The sequence below is a fragment of the Oncorhynchus nerka genome, linkage group LG10 (assembly GCF_034236695.1).
Source record: "Oncorhynchus nerka isolate Pitt River linkage group LG10, Oner_Uvic_2.0, whole genome shotgun sequence".
Classification (NCBI taxonomy): Eukaryota; Metazoa; Chordata; class Actinopteri; order Salmoniformes; family Salmonidae; genus Oncorhynchus; species Oncorhynchus nerka.
In genome coordinates, this window is record NC_088405.1 from 57,127,585 (window position 1) to 57,148,646 (window position 21,062).

At 43.3% G+C, this 21,062-nt stretch overlaps 2 protein-coding genes across 3 annotated transcripts; both read right to left on the reverse strand.

The window, feature by feature from the left end:
• Positions 1-9,130: 9,130 nt before the first annotated feature.
• Positions 9,131-12,008, reverse strand: LOC115135697 (protocadherin alpha-C2-like). The gene has a single exon (XM_029670670.2). The coding sequence runs from the start codon at positions 11,883-11,885 to the stop codon at positions 9,384-9,386; it is 2,502 nt and encodes an 833-aa protein (XP_029526530.2). The 5' UTR covers positions 11,886-12,008; the 3' UTR covers positions 9,131-9,383.
• A 1,948-nt stretch (positions 12,009-13,956) lies between these two features.
• Positions 13,957-19,413, reverse strand: LOC115135695 (protocadherin-10-like). 2 transcript variants are annotated; one of them, XM_029670666.2, is made up of 4 exons: positions 16,683-19,413; positions 15,506-15,567; positions 14,969-15,075; positions 13,957-14,771 (listed from the first exon to the last, which is right to left on the reverse strand). In XM_029670666.2, exons 1-4 carry the CDS (start codon positions 19,209-19,211, stop codon positions 14,464-14,466), a joined length of 3,006 nt encoding a protein of 1,001 aa, XP_029526526.1. In that variant the 5' UTR covers positions 19,212-19,413; the 3' UTR covers positions 13,957-14,463. The 2 variants fall into 2 exon arrangements, with proteins under 2 accessions (XP_029526526.1, XP_029526525.1); XM_029670665.2 differs by having other exon boundaries at positions 13,957-14,774.
• Positions 19,414-21,062: the final 1,649 nt, after the last annotated feature.

Sequence of the window (21,062 nt, forward strand, 5' to 3'; positions counted from 1 at the left end):
CTTCTGCTATGCCATCTGGTGTTCATCCGGTGTCTTCTTGACCTGCAGTTACTCCCCCTGTACGCTCTCTGTCTCCCTCTCCCTCTATGTGTGATTGTGTGGTTGGTGACAGGTGTGCTGGAGTTAGAGCAGATACCTACCAGCTGCAACTCGTTCCATAATCAAGACCTCTGCAAATACCCAGTCCTGCCACTTCCACACTGCCAGATCGTAATCTCTGCTCAGACAATTCGTGATTTTAGTCATTTATGATTATTCAAGATCCTGTTACTCTGCTGTGCCTGTTTCCCTGCCTGACACCGTTTATCCTCTCATTGCAGTTTACCACTCTGTCTCCTGTCTCCCGTTCCACATCTCACCACCCAACTACCTTGCTCTGGATTTTACTCACCCCCACTACCTTGGACTCCCCTCAGGACCTGTTTACCCTGTTCTACTCAGCTAACTCCAACCTCAGTCTCCACATCTGGTTTTTCTGAGCTTCCCTGGATCTGTACTCCATATCTCCCTTTGTAACAATAAATATTTTTCTTTATTTATCCATGTTTCCTCTTCTGAGTCTGCTCTTGGGTTCCCCTGTGTCACTCCGCTTAACACTATAGAGTTGATTTTCCTTCCATTCGCTCTTGAAGATGCTTCTTTGAAGCTAGTCTAGCCAGTCTGATCACTATATCTGTCTGTTCCTCCGTCCCCGTGTCAGCATTGATGTCGTTATGTTTTCCCCTGTCCAGACGCTGTCCTTGTTTGTTTCTTGTCTGTTATCCATTAAATGTTCACTCTACTTGCTTCTAGTCTCCGAGTGTTGGTCTTCACACCGAGACAGAGGGAGGGAGAGCAAGAGAGCAGAGGTTTGTTGGGGTTGGCGCTGCATATAGAAGGTATTGACTGTTGTAACTGGAGCACTATGCAGAGGCTTGAATATGATTACTGAAATACTGGAGTGCCAAACTATAGCTAGTATGCATTCAAGATTCATTCATTATCATTGCCCAAGATGGCATACAGTATGATGATAATAAAGTGTCATTCCCACTCTAGCCAAACAGAGATATTGTGTCATGACGGAGCACGCCCCCAATCTCATCGACGGGGCTGTAGTGGGGCAGGTTCAGAGCTTCAAGTTCCTTGGTGTCCACATCACCAACAAACTATCATGGTCCAAACATGCCAAGACAGTCATGAAAGAGGGCACGACAAAGCCTATTCCCTCTCAGGAGACTGAAAATACTTGGCATGGGTCCATAGATCCTCAAATGGTTCAACAGCTGTATCAATCAAATGTATTTATAAAGCCCTTCTTACATCAGCTGATGTCACAAAGTGCTGTACAGAAACGCGGCCTAAAACCCCAAACAGCAAGCAATGCCGGTGTAGAGGCACGGTGACTAGGAAAAACTCCCTAGAAAAGTAGTCTGATGTTAAAATGTTCATAGATGACCAGCATGGCCACATAATAATAATCACAGTGGTTGTCGAGGGTGCAACAGGTCAGCACCTCAGGAGTAGTTATTTTACTTGTCTGTTTTTTACCTAACACTTATTTTTCTGCATTGTTGGTTAAGGACTTGTAAGTAAGCATTTCACTGAAAGGTCTACACCTACTGTATTTGGCGCATGTGAGAAATAAAATTTGATTTGATGAGTTAGGAACTATTTTGTGCAAAGGCAATCACATCGCAGACAGATTTAAATCGCAGAGACAGAACACACAAAATTGAGAGGGAGTGATGGAGACTAAATAGAATGCAGGGTGTTCATGATAATCTCCCCTCCTCTGTGATCACGGGAAGCTGGTGCAGTTGTCATGGCAACCGTTTCTTAGGTACTGGGTGGTTCCTAGCAACCAGCCCACTCCCATCAATCGTTGGCAGCGGACTGCAGGGTAGAGGCTCTGTGCTGTCATAGTGGAGATCATCCATCAGTGTTTCACTGTGCAGTGTGGGCATGTCTTTAACGTCATTAAGATAAGAAGAACATCGCCAGGAGAAAGCTGTGTTTCTACCTCCTACTTCCTGAATCTTAACATCTCCCTCAGTTTAATAATCAATCTCCCTGATTCAGTATGGAGCACTGGAGTGAGAAACTGGGTTGATGATGGCCTGATGATTTAAGTATCCGATCAACACCGATAACTTCAATAATGGCCTTCGGAAAGAAACTGACCCGTAGAAGCACAGCTCTAAAAGCTTTATTCACATACGCATCTACAAGCGGGACAATAAACAACAGAAACAACATCCAAACTGTTTTTGAATTTTAAAAATGTAAGCAAGGCCATTCTCTCCCACACACTCTCTCATCTACCAATCAGCGTTGTGGGTTGTGTCCCCACCCTCCACCCACCTAGAACACAGGAAGTCCTGCAGAAAGGCAGGCAGATACAGTAGACTGTAGAATCGAAATGTAGAATGCAGGAATAAGCAGTGTAGCCGCCCAACGGAGACAGACACATCTGCATGACACTGAAGCAAGCAACACAAACACACTCCTGTGCTATCAAGCCAAGTTCAGAGATTACAGCAGATATAAAAAAGTATATTGTATTAAAAAAAATAAAAAACACAAAGTACAAAGTAGATACGCCGTTACAGGTTTTAAACTCCTCCGTTGGTTTCCACAGAACATCTGTTCTGTCAAAGTAGAGCTTGAGGTCTCAGGTCACATCACACAGCCACTGGCTGCTTAGGATGTTCTCTCAAAACTCCTGGGATCTAAATTCATCCAGATTACATTTTATCCCTGGTAATAATCATGACTTGAATCTGGATTAAGCACCATTATCTCATTGTCCTCATGTCACATGTACTGGGGTAACGCATTGACACCCATAAAGAGCACATGACGTCTGAATTCAGTTGGATATTTTCTGTAACCCAACTAAAGGTGTCTTTACACAATGCTCAGGCAGTTTTCCCTCCCTACAGGCAGAGTAGGCAGAGCCCACATGTTTACCATAATTAGTGTAGCACCTCCCCCACACAGTGACCTCACAGAGAGCTTTAACAAGGGGAAAGAGATCAAGAGAGATCTGGAACATTGATGAGAACTACAGCTGCACTGCAGTTTGTGGTAGATGAGTAGTGCAACCAGGTTCTGGATTCAGTGCAAATAACTGTGTATAGGACGAACTTAGTGTGTTCCCATGCAACCTATATGATGGAGATATATATACACTGCTCAAAAAAATAAAGGGAACACTTCAAGTCAATCACACTTCTGTGAAATCAAACTGTCCACTTAGGAAGCAACACTGATTGACAATAAATGTCACATGCTGTTGTGCAAATAAAATAGACAACAGGTGGAAATTATAGGCAATTAGCAAGACACCCCCAATAAAGGAGTGGTTCTGCAGGTGGTGACCACAGACCACTTCTCAGTTCCTATGCTTCCTGGCTGATGTTTTGGTCACTTTTGAATGCTGGCGGTGCTTTCACTCTAGTGGTAGCATGAGACGGAGTCTACAACCCACACAAGTGGCTCAGGTAGTGCAGCTCATCCAGGATGGCACATCAATGCGAGATGTGGCAAGAAGGTTTGCTGTGTCTGTCAGCATAGTGTCCAGAGCATGGAGGCGCTACCAGGAGACAGGCCAGTACATCAGGAGATGTGGAGGAGGCCGTAGGAGGGCAACAACCCGGCAGCAGGACCGCTACCTCCGCCTTTGTGCAAGGAGGAGCAGGAGGAGCACTGCCAGAGCCCTGCAAAATGACCTCCAGCAGGCCACAAATGTGCATGTGTCTGCTCAAATGGTCAGAAACAGACTCCATGAGGGTGGTATGAGGGCCCGACCTCCACAGGTGGGGGTTGTGCTTAGAGCCCAACACCGTGCAGGACTTTTGGCATTTGCCAGAGAACACCAAGATTGGCAAATTCGCTACTGGCGCCCTGTGCTCTTCACAGATGAAAGCAGGTTCACACTGAGCACATGTGACAGACAGTCTGGAGACGTCGTGGAGAACGTTCTGCTGCCTGCAACATCCTCCAGCATGACCGGTTTGGCGGTGGGTCAGTCATGGTGTGGGGTGGCATTTCTTTGTGGGGCCGCACAGCCCTCCATGTGCTCTCCAGAGGTAGCCTGACTGCCAATAGGTCCCGAGATGAGATCCTCAGACCCCTTGTGAGACCATATGCTGGTGCGGTTGGCCCTGGCTTCCTCCTAATGCAAGACAATGCTAGACCTCATGTGGCTGGAGTGTGTCAGCAGTTCCTGCAAGAGGAAGGCATTGATGCTATGGACTGGCCCGCCCGTTCCCCAGACCTGAATCCAATTGAGCACATCTGGGACATCATGTCTCGCTCCATCCAACAACGCCACGTTGCACCACAGACTATCCAGGAGTTGGCGGATTCTTTAGTCCAGGTCTGGGAGGAGATTCCTCAGGAGACCATCCGCCACCTCATCAGGAGCATGCCCAGGCGTTGTAGGGAGGTCATACAGGCACGTGGAGGCCACACACACTACTGAGCCTAATTTTGTTTTAAGGACATTACATCAAAGTTGGATCAGCCTGTAGTGTGTTTTTCCACTTTCATTTTGAGTGTGACTCCAAATCCAGACCTCCATGGGTTGATACATTGGATTTCCATTGATAATTTGTGTGTGATTTTGTTGTCAGCACATTCAACTATGTAAAGAAAAAAGTATTTAATAAGAATATTTCATTCATTCAGATCTAGGATGTGTTATTTTAGTGTTCCCTTTATTTTTTTGACCAGTGTAGTAAGATTTAAGTACAGTATTGCATTTCAAATGAGATTGGATGGATTGTGAGTGTTCGGCCTATAAAGTCATGCACTAACGTCAAAGGAATAGAATAGTATTAGTAGCATAGTCTTTCTGTCCCACGCTCGTCTTCACAGTTTCTCTCTACTTATCTCGCTCTCCTTATTTTGGCCTTTCCCTCCATATTGTCACATGGACACACTGCTGTCTTGTCTGTTCTAGTTTCTCATTTCTAAGACCTAACTCCTGGCATTAAATCTTTGCACGTTATGGTCTTGCTGGGAGAACAACTACTCTATGTCTGTGAACACTTTGATACTCTGAAAATAACATTTTGGTCATAAAATACTTGAGATTGTCTGTCTGTACACTGTATCAGATCAAATAATTGAATGCTGTATTATCGCACTACAAATATAATACAGTAGACTACACAATGCACTTGAATAAGTCACAAAAAGTAGCATTAAGAACTGTTAGGTCAAAATATAAAAAAGATATCAAAAAAACATACATATTCATAAAACATTGTAAAGTTTAAAATCATGTCCAGAGTATTGTATCATGCCAAACATACAATAACCTTTTGAATATACACTGATAAATACTTTCAAAAGTCATATTTCTTAATTAAGTGAATATAGTAACATTTCTCATTTAAAGTACACATGGGTTCTTCCCGTAAGCCTCCTGTTTTACGTTGATTTCTCCTTCAGCTGATTCTCTGAGGCTTGTTCACAGTGCAGGGAAAGTGTTAGAGTAATCAGAACCGGGCAGAGGCCTGCACAGGTACGTTGACAAAACTCAGATGGAGGTATGATAAGTTGTTGTAAAGTGAAGCCCTTTAGTGCTACAGCTATTCTACATACAGTGTTTTCTAGGTTGACCGTCATATTGCACTGTTTAGGCAGGTAGGAGCTAAATCCTGGTGTGTCACTGTCCTGAGTATTTCCTTGGACATGATCTCACACTAGAAATGGATTCTAGTCTGTGCTTTATATAGATATGCTGAGAAGGAAATGTCTATCATCAAAGTATACTAAATATAGTGCCGCTGTCAAATGTGCTCATAAATATTTGAACTGTGAGAATATATGAACTCTGTCTGCAATGTGAAGTGGAGCAACATGGGGTTCTTCTCTCATACCTGGCTCATTGGATGACAGGTATCAGGTATTGATCTATTTTATAGTAGCAACTCAACATGCACATCCAACACCATGTATCAGGAAATGAATAATTCCATACTATAGGCTGATGTCCGGAGCCAAAAACAAGATCTAGAAAGCAAAAATGATGAAAAATGTTAAGTCTTATTTCTAATCAAAATAAACTAAAGTTCTTACCTAGAGTGTGCACACTACACATTCACATATGAACTGAGATTGTTATTTCACCAGCTAAAGGGGTTATGGAAGGCATTGGCAACATCCTTCTCTTGTACATGTTTTTTTGTTCTTTGATTGTGACCTCTCACCCATACCCCAATAATGCATTATGACATCACAATGAGGTACCATCACAAGGACACGACAGAATATCCCTTTTGTGTCATGTTTTTCCTGGAGAGGTAAGGTAGGATATTGAGTGCCTGCTCCAATGTTAACAGAGGGTGCTTTGCATAAAGACATCATGTTAAGTTCCTTTCTTCTTTAGGATATTTTCTAAATGCAAGTACCTGTCGATGTAGCCGTGCAGATTCATGCTTGATGGAAAATGATGAAGGTAGTCTACAGGTGTGGTCTGTTCGAGGAGGGCAGAGGGTTGGAGGAGCTGCCCCCAGAGGTAACTGTTGGATCCCAGTGATTGAAGAGGGGTGTTGGTGTCGCTCTTAACATCTTTGAACATTCTCCAGCTGAATACCCCAGAATGAGGACATCATGGCAGGTCACTGCTGGCCCTGGAATCCTGCCAATAAATAGAAAATACAGTCAGCCAATAGGAGATGGAGAGAGGAGGGGATCAGCTTGACTGACAGCCTTTAAGGAGTCACAACTCATGCAACTGATAAGATCCCTCAACTGGGACATGACTGGTTACTGCACAATCAATCAATCAATCAATCAAACATGGGTGGGTGTTACATACTGAGTTACAATTATCATGCTCTGGATTATGTAGGGAGGTGTGCATGGTGAGTTCCATAAAAATGTCTACATGGGCTATTTGTTCAAATCCTTATTTTATTATCCTCACAGACAATAGAAATCAGGACAAATTACAGAATGGATCTATCATGTGCATCTAGGCCAGATTAAAAAGCAAGCAAGTGAAATTTGAATAAAACCAAACAAATGACAAGAATAAGGAAAAATGAAAGGGCTATATGTACCATAGAGACAGTTTGGGAGAGTGGGAGATAGGCAGGCTGGCGTTTGAACTATTTTAGTACAATTGTGTGTGTGTGTGTGTGTGTGTGTGTGTGTGTGTGTGTGTGTGTGTGTGTGTGTGTGTGTGTGTGTGTGTGTGTGTGTGTGCGTGCAGGGCAATTGGTACTATGTTTATGGAGGCCACAGTTAGTCTGTGTTAGTTAGTCTGTGTTAGTCTGTGGCCACTGCCTGACACCATGCTGATCATAATTGAAATATTTTCCCTTGTATTGGGCCAGTGATAAGAGGTGGCTGCTGGGCAGCAGGGGCAGAGCTAAAATATGATGTGTGTGGATGTGACAGAGGTGCTGGATGATGCATCCACTGCTCTGAGACAGGTGTACACACTGAGAGCTCAGGACCAGGACAGTGCATACCTTAATCCTCTACGTTATTTGTGCTTAGAGCTTTGCTGTGAGTCTCTGCCAAACAAACCACATATTGTCATTATTATTCTGACCTGGCAGCCACTTTTGGCCTAATCTCAGCTGTCAGTGAGTGATTGGTTTCCCGCTTTAGAGAGATTTCCAAATGTAATATTCATAGCTCACAGATGCATCACAATGAAGGTCAATGGGAAGGAGGGTGTGCAGTGAGTGTCAGGGGAAGGGGACAGATGAAAAATAGAGAAAGGGAGAAACCAAGGTGCTGTCTAGAACATAAAAAGGGATTTTCAACTGTCCCCAACTGTCCCCTTTGAAGAACCCGTTTTGGTTCCATGTAGAATCCTCTTGGGTTCCATGTAGAATCCGCTGCGGAAAGGGTTCTACTTGAAACCGAAAAGAGTTCTCCTATGGGGACAGCCGAAGAACCCTTTAGGAACACTTTTTTCTAAGAGTGCAGGAATTCATCGTCCTTTCTCTGCCTCCTCTCTGAGAATCAATGTTTGTCTGCTCTTTGCTGACATTATATAATCCATGCCCCCTTTTAAAAAGGACACCGAACTCTGCCTACACGATCAACCCCACATCTGGGTTGATAAAAGTGACAATTAGAAAATTGATCCAAAAGTACAGGCCTAGAAACATAATCCTAGTTTGAGTTACACCAATCACAGTGCTCCTACATGATACCAGCAACGAGCATACCTCCAGCTGTAGAATGGGCTTCCTTTCATTTTGAGTACTTTAGAATAGGAAAAAAGAAAGGTTCAAAATACACACACACTTTTTTTTTTAAACACGCTCCATTAATCCAATCCATCTCGTTAGTTTTCATGTCATGGCAGTACAATGGAGAGGACTCTGCCTTGTCCCTAAATCAAAGCTGAAATTAAAATGCCAGTTCAGTTCAGTCTTATTGGGCCTGCAACCTGAAGAAGAAAATACACAAAGACAAACACACATCTACACAAATGGCATTAGAATAAACACAATGTCATACAATGTTTAGCCTACACCGACATTCCCATTAATATTATACTGTACGAAGTTTATCTGTGAAAGAGTTCACTTGAGTCCATTCTTCTCCCCCGGGTTAGTTTTATTATTACACAAACCCCAGGCCTGGTTTTCAATTCCCTGACCTCAAAGAGTTGTAATGTCTGAGACAACAGCACACAGACGATCTTGGAAAGCCATTTTTTTTATGCATTAAAATTGCGTGAACTGCAAGCAAAGAATGAAAGGAAGTGGCAGTAACATGACTTGGGAATTAGCATGGCTCAATGACTTACGTAAGCAATCGGAGCCAAACCCCAGTAGAGTGAAAGGCAGCAGGGCAAATTAAAAGCAAATAAGTATTTCTGTTAATGTCCACAAAACACACAGCAATAGACTGCCTGTGTTCAAACACCACACAAGGATACATCCCATAGATCCTTAGAAATAAATTGGGTTTATTTAACAAACCAACCTCAAGCATCCTCGAATTGGTAAACCCTGGTCAGAGATGTAGTTCTAAATAGCACACTACCACAGTCTCTGTTCATTAACTGGAGTGTGTTAGTAGAAGGCTGAGAGCTGCACTGAGGCGACACAGGGTATGTAGGCTCCTCCTCTAAGAGGAATGAATATGACATTGTGAAGTGGGTCAAACAGTCACTCAGTCTGCAGGGTGCGCAGTGCCAGAACATAGAAACATGCAGAGGTAGCTCTGGTCTAGAATATTTTTTCAGGGGGAAATAATGTTCTTTGCAAAACGAGGCCCTGTCTGAATATTTTTTGAATGCATCCTTCGTTCATGTAATCAGTGAATGCATTATAGCCTCAATGAAAGCAAGGCTACTGCTTTCATTAATCCACCCTTGTCTGATTTGTGATTACATGAAGGAAGGAGGAGTGTGCATTTCATATGAAGAAATACAAGAGGAAAAGTGCTCCAGGCCTCCATCTCAGAGGAGCACATACCTGTAGTGTGTAGCTGGTCTCTGAGGGACCTGTGCTTCTGGGTATACTGGACACAAAGTAGCCTGCTCCCTTGGGTACTATAGGCTGTCTGACAACCACATTGCCTTTCCTAGTCTCTGCTAGAAACAGGCTGTACCAGTAGGCATCACTGGAGATGAGGGTGGAATCAGCGATGGTGGAGCTCCTCTGGCTGATGTAACTGTTTCTGCTGATCACACTGTTCCTGTTCAGACTGTTCAGATTCATATTTATAGCAGGAGGCATCTTCATGGGCTTCGGTTTCTGACACTTCAGCACAATGATCACCAATATGGTGATCAACAGCAGGAAGGACACTGAACCCAAACCGATGACCAAATACAGATTTAAGTCTGTGAACAAGTCAAATTCTAAAGGCACCTCAGTAGTTTCTGAGAATGGCGTCACCATGTGTTCTACTGTTGATATCTTGATGGTAATTGTGGCCGAAAGAGCAGGGTCTCCATTGTCTTTGGCGACAACAACCAGCCGCTGGTGACGGGGGTCCCTGTAGCTGAACATTCTTGTGGTCCGGATCTCCCCGTTGTACTGATCTAGACTGAACAGAGTAGAGTCACTGGTCTGTAGAAGCTGATATGTGACCCGTGAGTTCTGTAATGAGTCTGTGTCAATGGCTATTACTTTGACAATCAGGAAGCCTTTATCAACGGACCTCGGGATCACCTCTTCAATTACCGAGCCCTGTGCTCGCCAAGGCGACACTATGAGCGGGGTGTTGTCATTCTGGTCCAGAATGATGACGTGAACTGTCACATTGCTGCTGAGTGGAGGTAACCCAGAGTCTCTGGCCTCTATGTGGAAAAGAAAATCCCTCTCCCTTTCAAAGTCAAAGGTCTTTAGAGCATAAAGGTTGCCATTCTCTGGATTAATGGAGAACAGCATGGACATAGACGTGTTGATGATCTCCTTCTCCATGATAAAATAGACCAGATACTGGTTCTCGTGGAGGTCGGGGTCAAAAGCACTGAGTGACGTCAACAGTGCGCCGGGGATGTTGTTCTCCACAACATGGATTGTGTAGAACGACTGGGGGAATTCTGGTGCGTTATCATTGACGTCCAGTATCTCCAAGGTGATTGTCTCATTGTCAAATAAGCGAGGTGTTCCTTTGTCTGTGACTATGAAAGTGATGTCATATCTTGGAATTGTCTCACGGTCCAGTGGTTCTGAAATAAGCAGAGCAAAGTAATCCTCCGAAGACTTATCGAGAACGAAGGGTAGGGATGCTTGTTGGTTCAAAGTGAGTTCAACTTCACCGTTGTCCCCAGAGTCCCTATCGCTTATACTGATTACTGCTATCAATGTTCCAATGGCAACATCTTCATTGACCGTGCTTTTAAAAGATGTAATGGTGACCTCAGGATAGTTGTCATTCAGATCGGTAATAAACGCCATTACTTTACAATCTCCAGATAACGAATTCGATCCTTGGTCTCTTGCTTGAATATATATATCGAAACTGTGACTCTCCTCAAAATCAATCACATCATTCACCTTTATTTCCCCTGTATTTGAATTTAGATAGAACTTTTCTTGTGTCTTCTCCGATGTATATAACGTGTATGAATATGTCATCTCTGCGTTCGTGCCCTCGTCCAAGTCTGTTGCGTTCAACTTCATTACTAGAGTTCCAATTGGGGAGTTTTCAGTTACATTAATAGCATATATCGGCTGGTTAAAAAAGGGGGCATTGTCATTGATATCCAGAACTCTAAGGAAGATACTGGCTGTGGATGAGCGCGCAGGAACTCCACCATCTGCAGCGGTTAATATTAAATTATGCACCGCCTGTTCCTCTCGGTCTAAATTACTGTTGATAACCAAATCTACATATTTAGAGCCATCGCTTCCGGTCTGTATTTCAATTGTAAAATACTTGCTTTCGCTCAAATAGTAAGTCTTAATAGAATTCGCACCGACATCTGCATCCACAGCATTTGTCAAAGAGAATCTCTCTCCCGGAGCGGTAGATTCTGAAATATCCAATTGCATTGTCTCCCTTCGAAAGACAGGTGCGTTGTCATTTATGTCCATGATTTCAAGCTCAATGTAAAAAATACGAATGGGATTTTCAAGTATGACATTCGTTTTAAGAAAACAAGACGTTGTCTTGCTCGAGCATATGTATTCCCTGTCTATCTTTTCAAGTATGAACAGCTCTCCCGTTTCTTTGTTAATGTCCAAATATTTTTTGGTGTGGATGATGTCAAGCTTTGCCTTGCGTGTTACCAGAGCGCGAACGTCAAGTCCCAAATCTGTAGCCAGGTTTGCAACAACGGAACCCTCTTGCATTTCCTCGGGAATAGAGTAGCGAGTAATGGGCAAAGCAATTCCCCACATCCCGCTGAATACAAAGAGAACCGTGGCGCACCTTGTCCAGACAGTTGCAATGGACAAAGCCATTATTGCAAACCAAATATGGTAAAATATAACAGTACTTGTAGCAATGCGTTGAAGCCGAATATATTTACATCTAAAAGCTATTGTTTATGTGAGAAACAATCGGTAGCCTCCTCTTCTGCACCGGGGAATTCATACCAAGCCTCCACGCGGTACAAATGCGGTGCGTTGCCCTCCCAATCGTGATGACGTCTGCTGAGTAGTCGTAAAGGAACAGCGACATTGTGTGAGCTATGTGGAAATGTTTTGAATGTAACATTAATGCATGTTTGCAGACGAAAAGTAATCTTTCGAAAGCCCTCTACACGCTCCTACTTGTTAAAAAGCTTCCGGCAAGTTGTGATAATCAGCACCTCAAAGCTATAACTTGGCCTCTCCCTCACTTTATCGTCCTCCTGCGACAGCGACAAGCACGATAACAGCGTCAGGGCCTCTCTGAGAAACACTGATCTCGTGAAATAAAACCAGTGCAAAATATAAATAGAATAATAGTAATCGTAATGTGATTTTAACGTCACAAGGATAGTCTGCGTAAATTCCGAGCCAACCTAAATTCAGCACCCAGCCACACGAACTGCGCCACACAGTATCTGGATCTCCAAACAAGATTGATTGAATGAGCAGAGCCGGAATTGCCAGAAATGGGCTTATAAATAAACATGTTTCCATCCACACTTTTTATGTGAGTAAAGTCATACCATATCAACAACAACAAAAATCACATCTGTGATGGAAACAGGAAGTTTCGGTGCTAAATGTATAAATGCCAATAGATCATTTGTTTGTTCGACATGGTGGGATCTTTTTGTGTCTGTTACATGAATTAGGCGAGAAATGGTGGTGGAAACGTTGGTTATGTTGATATAGTAACCATTATATCGAGGTTTCGTGATACATGTTGTGTGGTCCTCCCACTACGACTAGGGAAAGCATGCAGTAGACTACAGATGAAGTAAATGATGATCAACTTGACATGGTGGTGATATTGATGCTACTTTCTAATAAATAGCGATGGTCTTATTCTGGTGACATGATGATAGATGCTTGACTGCCGTTTGACAAATCAATTATATTATCGCTCTTATCCATACTGATCTCATCATGTAGACTAGCCTACTCGCACAGCCTACCCGCACAGCCTACCGGCACTGTATCTGCTAGCTTTTGGCTAGAGCGTGTGACAAAACTATCTGTACAGTTGAAAATGCTATGGAAACACATTGAACTTTAGATTTTTATACTGTAGGCCTACATCAACATTTCAATGAAAACGTACATTTTGTGTAGACTACATCATCATGCACATGTTTTTTTCTGCAACAAATACATTTGCTGGAAACACCACTGGTTGAAAAAAGCGTAGATTTTCTTTATGCGAATTATAGAATATTCGCATGAAAATCTGTCGCTTTTTGGATGTCAACCTAGCTAGTGTCGATGTCAAGCCACATCCCCTGACTGTGTGATGGTGAAGTATATTCTTAGGGAACAGCGGCACAGTGTCCAATATCAAAGCACACTTGATCTACGTGTGGATTCGAAACGCCAAAATATAAAAATAATAGTCTTCCTCACATATTGCCATTTCTCTTAATCTGCTTCTTTGATTTCATGTTGACGGAGATAGGCTCGTATACGGGCCCCACTAAATGGTCTGTAAAACGTGCAAGACAGTATTTTAATTATGCTATACATACCTGTGATAAAACTCCCCTGCAAGTTGTCATAATCAGCAGCACCTCAAAACCAGAACTTGAGATGGCCTCGATCTGACTGTAGAAGTCGCACTGCAAAAGCAACAACAGAGCGATAGCGATATGGCTCTAAATCACAGAGCAACAGATAGATAAGAATTCAACTTTTGACGCAATAATCATAATGTGACGTAACGTCACAGCGATTTTCTACGTCAATTCAGCACCTCCTTCCACCGGCATGGCTCCAACCACAGAAATATATTCTACATTATTGAATCTAGATTGTATTTATATGTCCACAACTCCATTGTATGTCCCGTAGCCAAACGTAAGGCTCTGCGTGTCCACCCGTCCTAACCCACATTGATTAAAATAAATCAGCAGTAAAATACGATTTTATACATAAAACACGTTTAAGAAGCCAAGCGGGTCAAACATGAAGGTATAAAGTACAACAATATGATATACATGCTTGTAAATTACTGCCTAACAGAATGCCGTGCACAATCTTCACAACGCAACCCTCAAAGGCATTTGGAGAATTTGCCATAACTGCTGGGAACAGATATCCTCAGATCATTTTCCTCATTATCCCCACAAGTGACTATAATTTCCCTTATATCTGCACAATCTCATCATCATTATCAACTAGGACTGTACATGATACAAATGAAAAGAGAGAATTATGACCCTGCTGTATTGAGAGAAAATAATATGCTGTAAAGTATTAAGTTATGTGTTCGAAGCATGGATTCAATTATACTAAACTATTTTAATTTTCCTTGTGCACAGAGGTTTATACTACATGGGTTGATTATATTAATAGTTAATGAACATCCACGGAAGTGTGTATTAAATTGTATGCACAGTGTCTTCTAATATATTCATTTAAAAAAGTCATTGTTTATCAGGTTGTCCCCTCTCTGGTCAAAGCTCGGGTCATAGCTAGAGATGAACCTCTTATTCTTTCCAAACGTAGAGAATGAGTTGTAGACATCCAGTCCCCCCCTGGGTGCAGGCTTTAGAGTGCAGTACCCAGACGGTGTGCCAGGGATGTAGACGTTGTGCTGGTAGTCAGGTGGTGGCTGTGCAGATGGAGGCTGGGTGTAGCTCGGAGTCCACGAACGGTTTGGAACCCTTCCTACACTTCCAACACCTCCAATCCCTTCGACCTGGGAGGACATATTGTATTCTGCTAACAAAACAAATCACATAATAAAGTGTTCGTTAGTTAGTGTGATTTCTGCAATAGCAACATTTTATAAAGTGTGAAATAATGTCATGGCGTCAGTTTTATAATGATTTCTCTAGACTGCCGGTCTGTATTTTGTTGTCTTTTAGTATTGGTATAGAATATTTTCGGACACTGTAGGTTCCTGGTCCACGTACCACGCATATGACTACCCCAGGTATAGTACTGTGGTGCCACCGGGCAGGAGAAGCCATCAGGGTCCGGCCTGGGTCTACGTGGGAAGGTCCTCTCCATGGTGCTAAAGCTGTAGAAAGAAAATAAAAATAAGGAACTAGAATGACTCCTTGTTGTGTGTGTGTGTGTGTGGTGTGCGTTCATGCACCCCCCCCCCCTACCTTCACGCTATGCTTAAACCCTACACCCGAGCACTCTGTTCTGCCACCTCTGGTCTCTTGGCCCTCCCACCTCTACCGGAGTGCAGCTCCCGCTCAGCCCAGTCCAAGCTCGTCTCTGTCCTGGCACTCCAATGGTGGAACCAGCCCCCCACCACCACCACACTCTACTGACAGCTACGTTATAGAATAAAACATTACTTTCTATGCCTGTGATATGTGGTTGTCCCACCTAGCTATCTTAAGATGAATGCACTGACTGAGCGTCTCTAATTGACTAAAATGTAAATGTGAAATGTGTGTGTGCTCGCTTGTTTTTTTTCCACCAGCATTTTTGTTGACCTTTTGTGTGCTGAATTTCGTCGATTTTTCGTCAATGTCCAGTCCATGTTCGCTTGCTTGAGCTGCACAATTGAAGACGTATATAGGTTAGTAATACAGCTGAAAGGATAGCCCACATCAATTACATATAATTGCCACAAATAAATATGAGTCTGTGAGAAATATTAAATTATGTACCATGCAGTGGATAGTTTCAATTGCCACTTGAAATAAATCAATAAGGAATTCATAAATGAACTAATGAATGGGAAAATGAGCAGTACAGTTGTATCACGTCTTGCACTAATGTTCTACAGTAGGCCTACTACAGTCCGTTAACGCACCCAGGCATGCAACTATTGCCCCCCTGTGGCACGACGGAGTATCCCTAGGGAGAAGCAGATTATGTGAAGTTGCAAGTGAGCCACCATCCCCAGTCATCAGAGTGATCGTACTTATGTATATGCGTTCTGCGTGTTTTATTGATTTATTTCATGACTTTTAAACAGTTATATTCGGATACATTCATTCTTTGATATATTACTGTGTGTACTGTATGAGTCCCATCACACTATGGACGTCTTGCTCTATTCACGTTCAAGGCCTTGCAGCGTCAGTTTATCCTTGAACAGACAAATGGAAATTGTTGGATTGCCGAGGCAATCAGAATAACAATGCAATAAGATGTTTTGCTTATAGCACGTAATACATCACATGACTTCTCCATTTCTATAAGCCTTTAGACGTTTACGGTATCACCTGGGCTACAATTGATTTATGTTACATTATATATTACACTATGTTACACATAAACCATGGTGGATAGACTAACCACGGACCGTCTTAAGGATTATTCAACCAGTGACGTTGGCCCCCGACCTTAGCTCACTCGCTCCTAATAGTATAAGTGTGTCTCAGTCCACTTCGATACATATAGTCTTCATGCACCGTTTTAATAGTATGACTTTGGAAGTCATATTTTTTACTTTAAACGTTAGCGGTACCAATATAATCAGCTTTCCTGACTTGTGCGTAATTACTTTCCGTTTATTGACAGATTTATAATTTGCAATATTTCTTAGTTGTTGAACAAGCATGAGTGACAATCATCAAACTTATACAAATACAATTATAAATTATAATTACTTGGAGGTCTGATGTGATTATATTTGGAGCAGTACAGGCCTAGACCATTTACCTCGTTCGGAATAGTTGCTCCGTTGTTCACTATCAGGCTGCCGGAGTCCTGTGCGCTCCAACCCGATTTGGGGTAGTCTGCGCCCTTGGCATTATTCTTCTGTGGAGTCGCATTCATCGGACTGCATGACTTTAGGAACATGAAATCGCTCTTGGATGATTCCGGGGTCAGACACATCTTGTAGCAGTATGGCTGAGAAAGGGGGCCGTTGCCATTTGCCTCAACGCAGTTCGTGGATCCTTTGGTGCCTGTGGTTATCTGCACGTTCAAGTTGGACTTCTTGAACACATCAGTGGTAGATTCCTCTGATCGGAACCCGCAGCATGCACTCAGAGAGAAGTTATACCTCCGAATGGAATGTCTGTCCCTGTATCCCTTTATCGCTGCCAGGACGATAATAGCCACCAGAAACGTGAACGAGATAACGCCCAGAGACACTATTAAGTACAGCGTGAGGTTCGAGCGGTACTGGGGGCTCAGTGTGAGGTCGCCGAAATCAGGCAGCGATTCTGGCACGTTGTCAACAACTGACAGGATGATGGAAACTGTGGCCGAAAGGGGTGGCTGACCGTTGTCCTTGACCAGAATGACCAGCATTTGCCTTATGGGGTCTTTTTCCACAAATCGGCGAATCGTCCTGATTTCGCCCGTGTATAGAGCGACGCTAAACAGGCTCGGGTCGTTTGCCTGGAGCACCTGGTAGAACAGACGCGAGTTTTGACCTGCGTCTGCGTCCATCCCAGTGATTTTTGCCACAAGATAGCCAGCATCAACTGACCTGGGCACCACTTCAGTCGCCGCGGTGCCGTTTTGGGGTAGAGGTGCTACTATGACTGGTGCATTGTCATTTTGGTCTAAAATAAAGACATTTACGGTAACATTGGTTCTCAGGGGTGGAAACCCGGCATCTTGTGCTTGGACTAAAATCTGAAAGTTTCTTAGCTGCTCATGGTCAAAAGAACGCAATGCGTAAATATTCCCGTTGTCTGAGTTTATGGAGACGTAGGTGGACACGGACATCCCATGTATATCACCTTCCAGAATAGAGTAAGAGAGATAGGCATTTTGGTCTGAATCTGGATCCAGGGCAGTAACCGAGCAAATTGAGGCTCCTGGTGCGTTATTCTCTGTCAAATAGACGGTGTATGATGGCTGCTTGAATCGGGGTGTGTTGTCGTTCATGTCTGACACTTGAACCAAAATAGTTTTCCTTGTGAACAAGGGAGGTGCGCCCATATCTCTTGCTGTGAGAGTGATGTTGTACTCTGGCACCGTCTCTCTGTCCAAAAAATCACAAGTAACCAAAGTGTAATAGTTCTTAAAAGAGGAGTGGAGCTGGAAGGGGACATGATGTGGAATTTCACAGTCAACATTTCCATTTTCACCTGAGTCTTTGTCCATGACGCTGATGACAGCTATCACAGTCCCCGGTGGTGCGTCCTCTTGGACAGGTGTGGACACTGATGTCAAGATCACCTCCGGGAGGTTGTCATTAACATCTAAGATATTGACTAGAACTTTACAGTGCACGGCCACTGCCGATGGGCCCTTGTCCTTGGCTTGCACATATATCTCATGCATCCTGGCCTTTTCATAATCTACGACACCTTTCACTCTGATCTCTCCAGTGCGCGAATCCACACTGAAAAGCTCGCGCACTTTTATGGGAGCATGCCCGCTGAAAGAGTATGTGATATCCGCATTAGGACCCTCATCCAAATCCGATGCGTTTAGTTTTATCACAACGGTGCCCTTCGGTGCGTTTTCCACAAGCCTCACTCTGTAGAAAGACTGGTCGAACACGGGCGCGTTGTCATTTGCATCCAGAACTGTTATATTGATTTGCGCTGTCCCGGATCTCTCGGGCGAGCCTCCATCCACGGCCGTCAGCACCACCTGGTGCGTATTCTGCTGCTCTCTGTCCAAGGGGCTCTCCAGGACCAACTCCGCAAACTTACTGCCATCACTACGCGTCTGGATGTCCAGGACAAAATGTTCATTCACACTCAGCAGATAAGAGCGGAGCGAGTTGCTTCCAACGTCCAAGTCCTGCGCGCTCTCTAGTGGGAAGCGGGACCCGGGTACCGCCGACTCGGATACGTCCAAATTAAACTCACTCCACGGAAAACTGGGTGAGTTATCGTTCACATCTAAAATCTCCACCTCAACCCTGTACAGTTCCAATGGGTTTTCGATTACCACTTGCAAATGGAAAGAGCAAGACAGACTCTGTTCACATAGTTCCTCTCGATCAATTATTTCGTTTACAAATAAAATACCATTTTCTAAATTCACCTCCAAGTATTGCTTTTTTGCGCCTGAAACTATCCTGAACCTGCGCGCAGAGAGTCTCTCGACGTCTAAACCCAAGTCCTCGGCTATGTTTCCAACAAAAGCGCCATGTTCCAGTTCCTCAGGGATTGAATAACGAATCTGAGCCCAAACTAAATCCAGGACACATACGACGAGAGCTAGGCATGTCACCTGCCATATCCCCCCAAGCCGTCTCTTCGCGCCTCGGAGGTCCATCTGAGCGACGGATTATACTACAAACAATGCACACTCCATGGGTTTCAGTTAGAAAACAATTACGTTTAAATATATATTATTCTGTAAATAATCATTTTCGAATTGTACTCTTTTATTCTAAATGGAAAAAAAGGTGAATATAAAGATATAGGCTAATAGCATGAAGTGGAGCCTTGGAGTTCGCCCCAGCCGAGTGTCTTTGAATGTGTGTGTGAGTGAGAAAAGAAGAGGAGAGAGGGAGGGGTGCGCGGAGGAGGTTGGTGTCTCTGATTAGCATTGTGATGCTCTGGTGTGTGTGTATGTGTGTGTGTGTGTGTGTGTGTGTGTGTGTGTGTTTATTGGCTCAATCCCAGTATTCCGATAGGGAAAAGCGACATCTGCTCTGATTCCAGTTTGAGCACAACACCATAGGCTAATCTTTCGCACTAATCAAATGCAGCGACCGTGTTATTTAGCCCAATTTCTACGGGACGGGGGGATAAAATGATAGGCTATCACAGTTTAGTTGAATTAAACTAATTTATCTCTCTTGAAGGTTACGATACAAAATAGCATGCATGCATGGTTCATGCGACCTATCGCATGCTTTAATAGTTGAAAAACTGTCTTACCCATTTTGGGGTTACAAATGGTTCATGTTTATTTGATCCTCGGTTTGTCAAATAGACCTACTGCAGTAGCTTCATTCAAAATTACCAATTGCAGAAGAAGAAAGTAATAGGCTAGGCTAGAATCAAATCTATTGCATAAACCTTACAACGCACAGGCAAATATTTAAATAAAACACAAACAATATCTATTTTTAAGAGCAAATAAGTAACATCTCACTAAAATAAACGACCAAAATGTATAGTTTAAATAATTAAAATAAACAGTTTTCAGTAGTCTATAGGCTAGGCTATTCCAGCTGTGCGTGTGGAGTAGAGGATGTGATGGAGCTCAGTGTCTCTTCACCAGTGAGAGGTCATCCTCTCTCGCATCACTCCATCACACGCCTGCTCTAAAAACTCTCCAATCCCCTTGTTTTAAATAAGATGAAAACACAATCTGTCTACCGGAATGAAACCACAGCAGATGGCAAGGTTTTCCGTGGGCTCGTGCTCTTTTTAATTAATGGAGTGGGGATTAGAGGGAAGTGTTCCGGGATCATTAGCGAACAGAAGAATTAAGATGTTTTGTGAGAAATAAACCCGGGGCTATCCGTGGGACGCACAGCGGTTTTCGCTGGTGCAGTTGCATTGACCTGTTTTCCACATGCCTTAAGTGCATGTTTAACGTCATTTACCCAGAGCGGAAACAGAATTTAACTGCTACGCGGCGGTTGGTATCGTGACAAACACATTTACGGATAAAAAGACAAAGGGATTACCACACGCACGCACACACCATTATAAAACGAATACTAAAAGTAAAGTAGGGTATCTAGCAATACATCTGGTCTTGGTCTTAATTACAGCAAATCTGTAAAGCTGCAGATGTGGTAAATACAGTAAACGGTATTTTAGATGTGTTTACCATCAGTGTTAGACCTAATCCTTTATTTTCTAAAAATCCTCCAGTATAAATCCAAGGATGTATGTTAGATTAAGATATAGGCCTACCTACACTAATGGTCCACCAATATCATGAAACGCACACGATTTTTATTAATCGAATATTTTATATTTTCTCAAAAACGCTTCCAACGATTTGCTGTCTGGTAGTGTGTTACGTGCTAGGAGATTACAAGTGATCATGATAAATGCGTGGGGGAAAAAGATCGTCTCGGCGCCATCTGGTGTATCAGTCAAAAAGCAGTATACCTTTGATGAAGGCGGTGGCGCTCAGAGGAATTTACAGGAGAGGATGCAA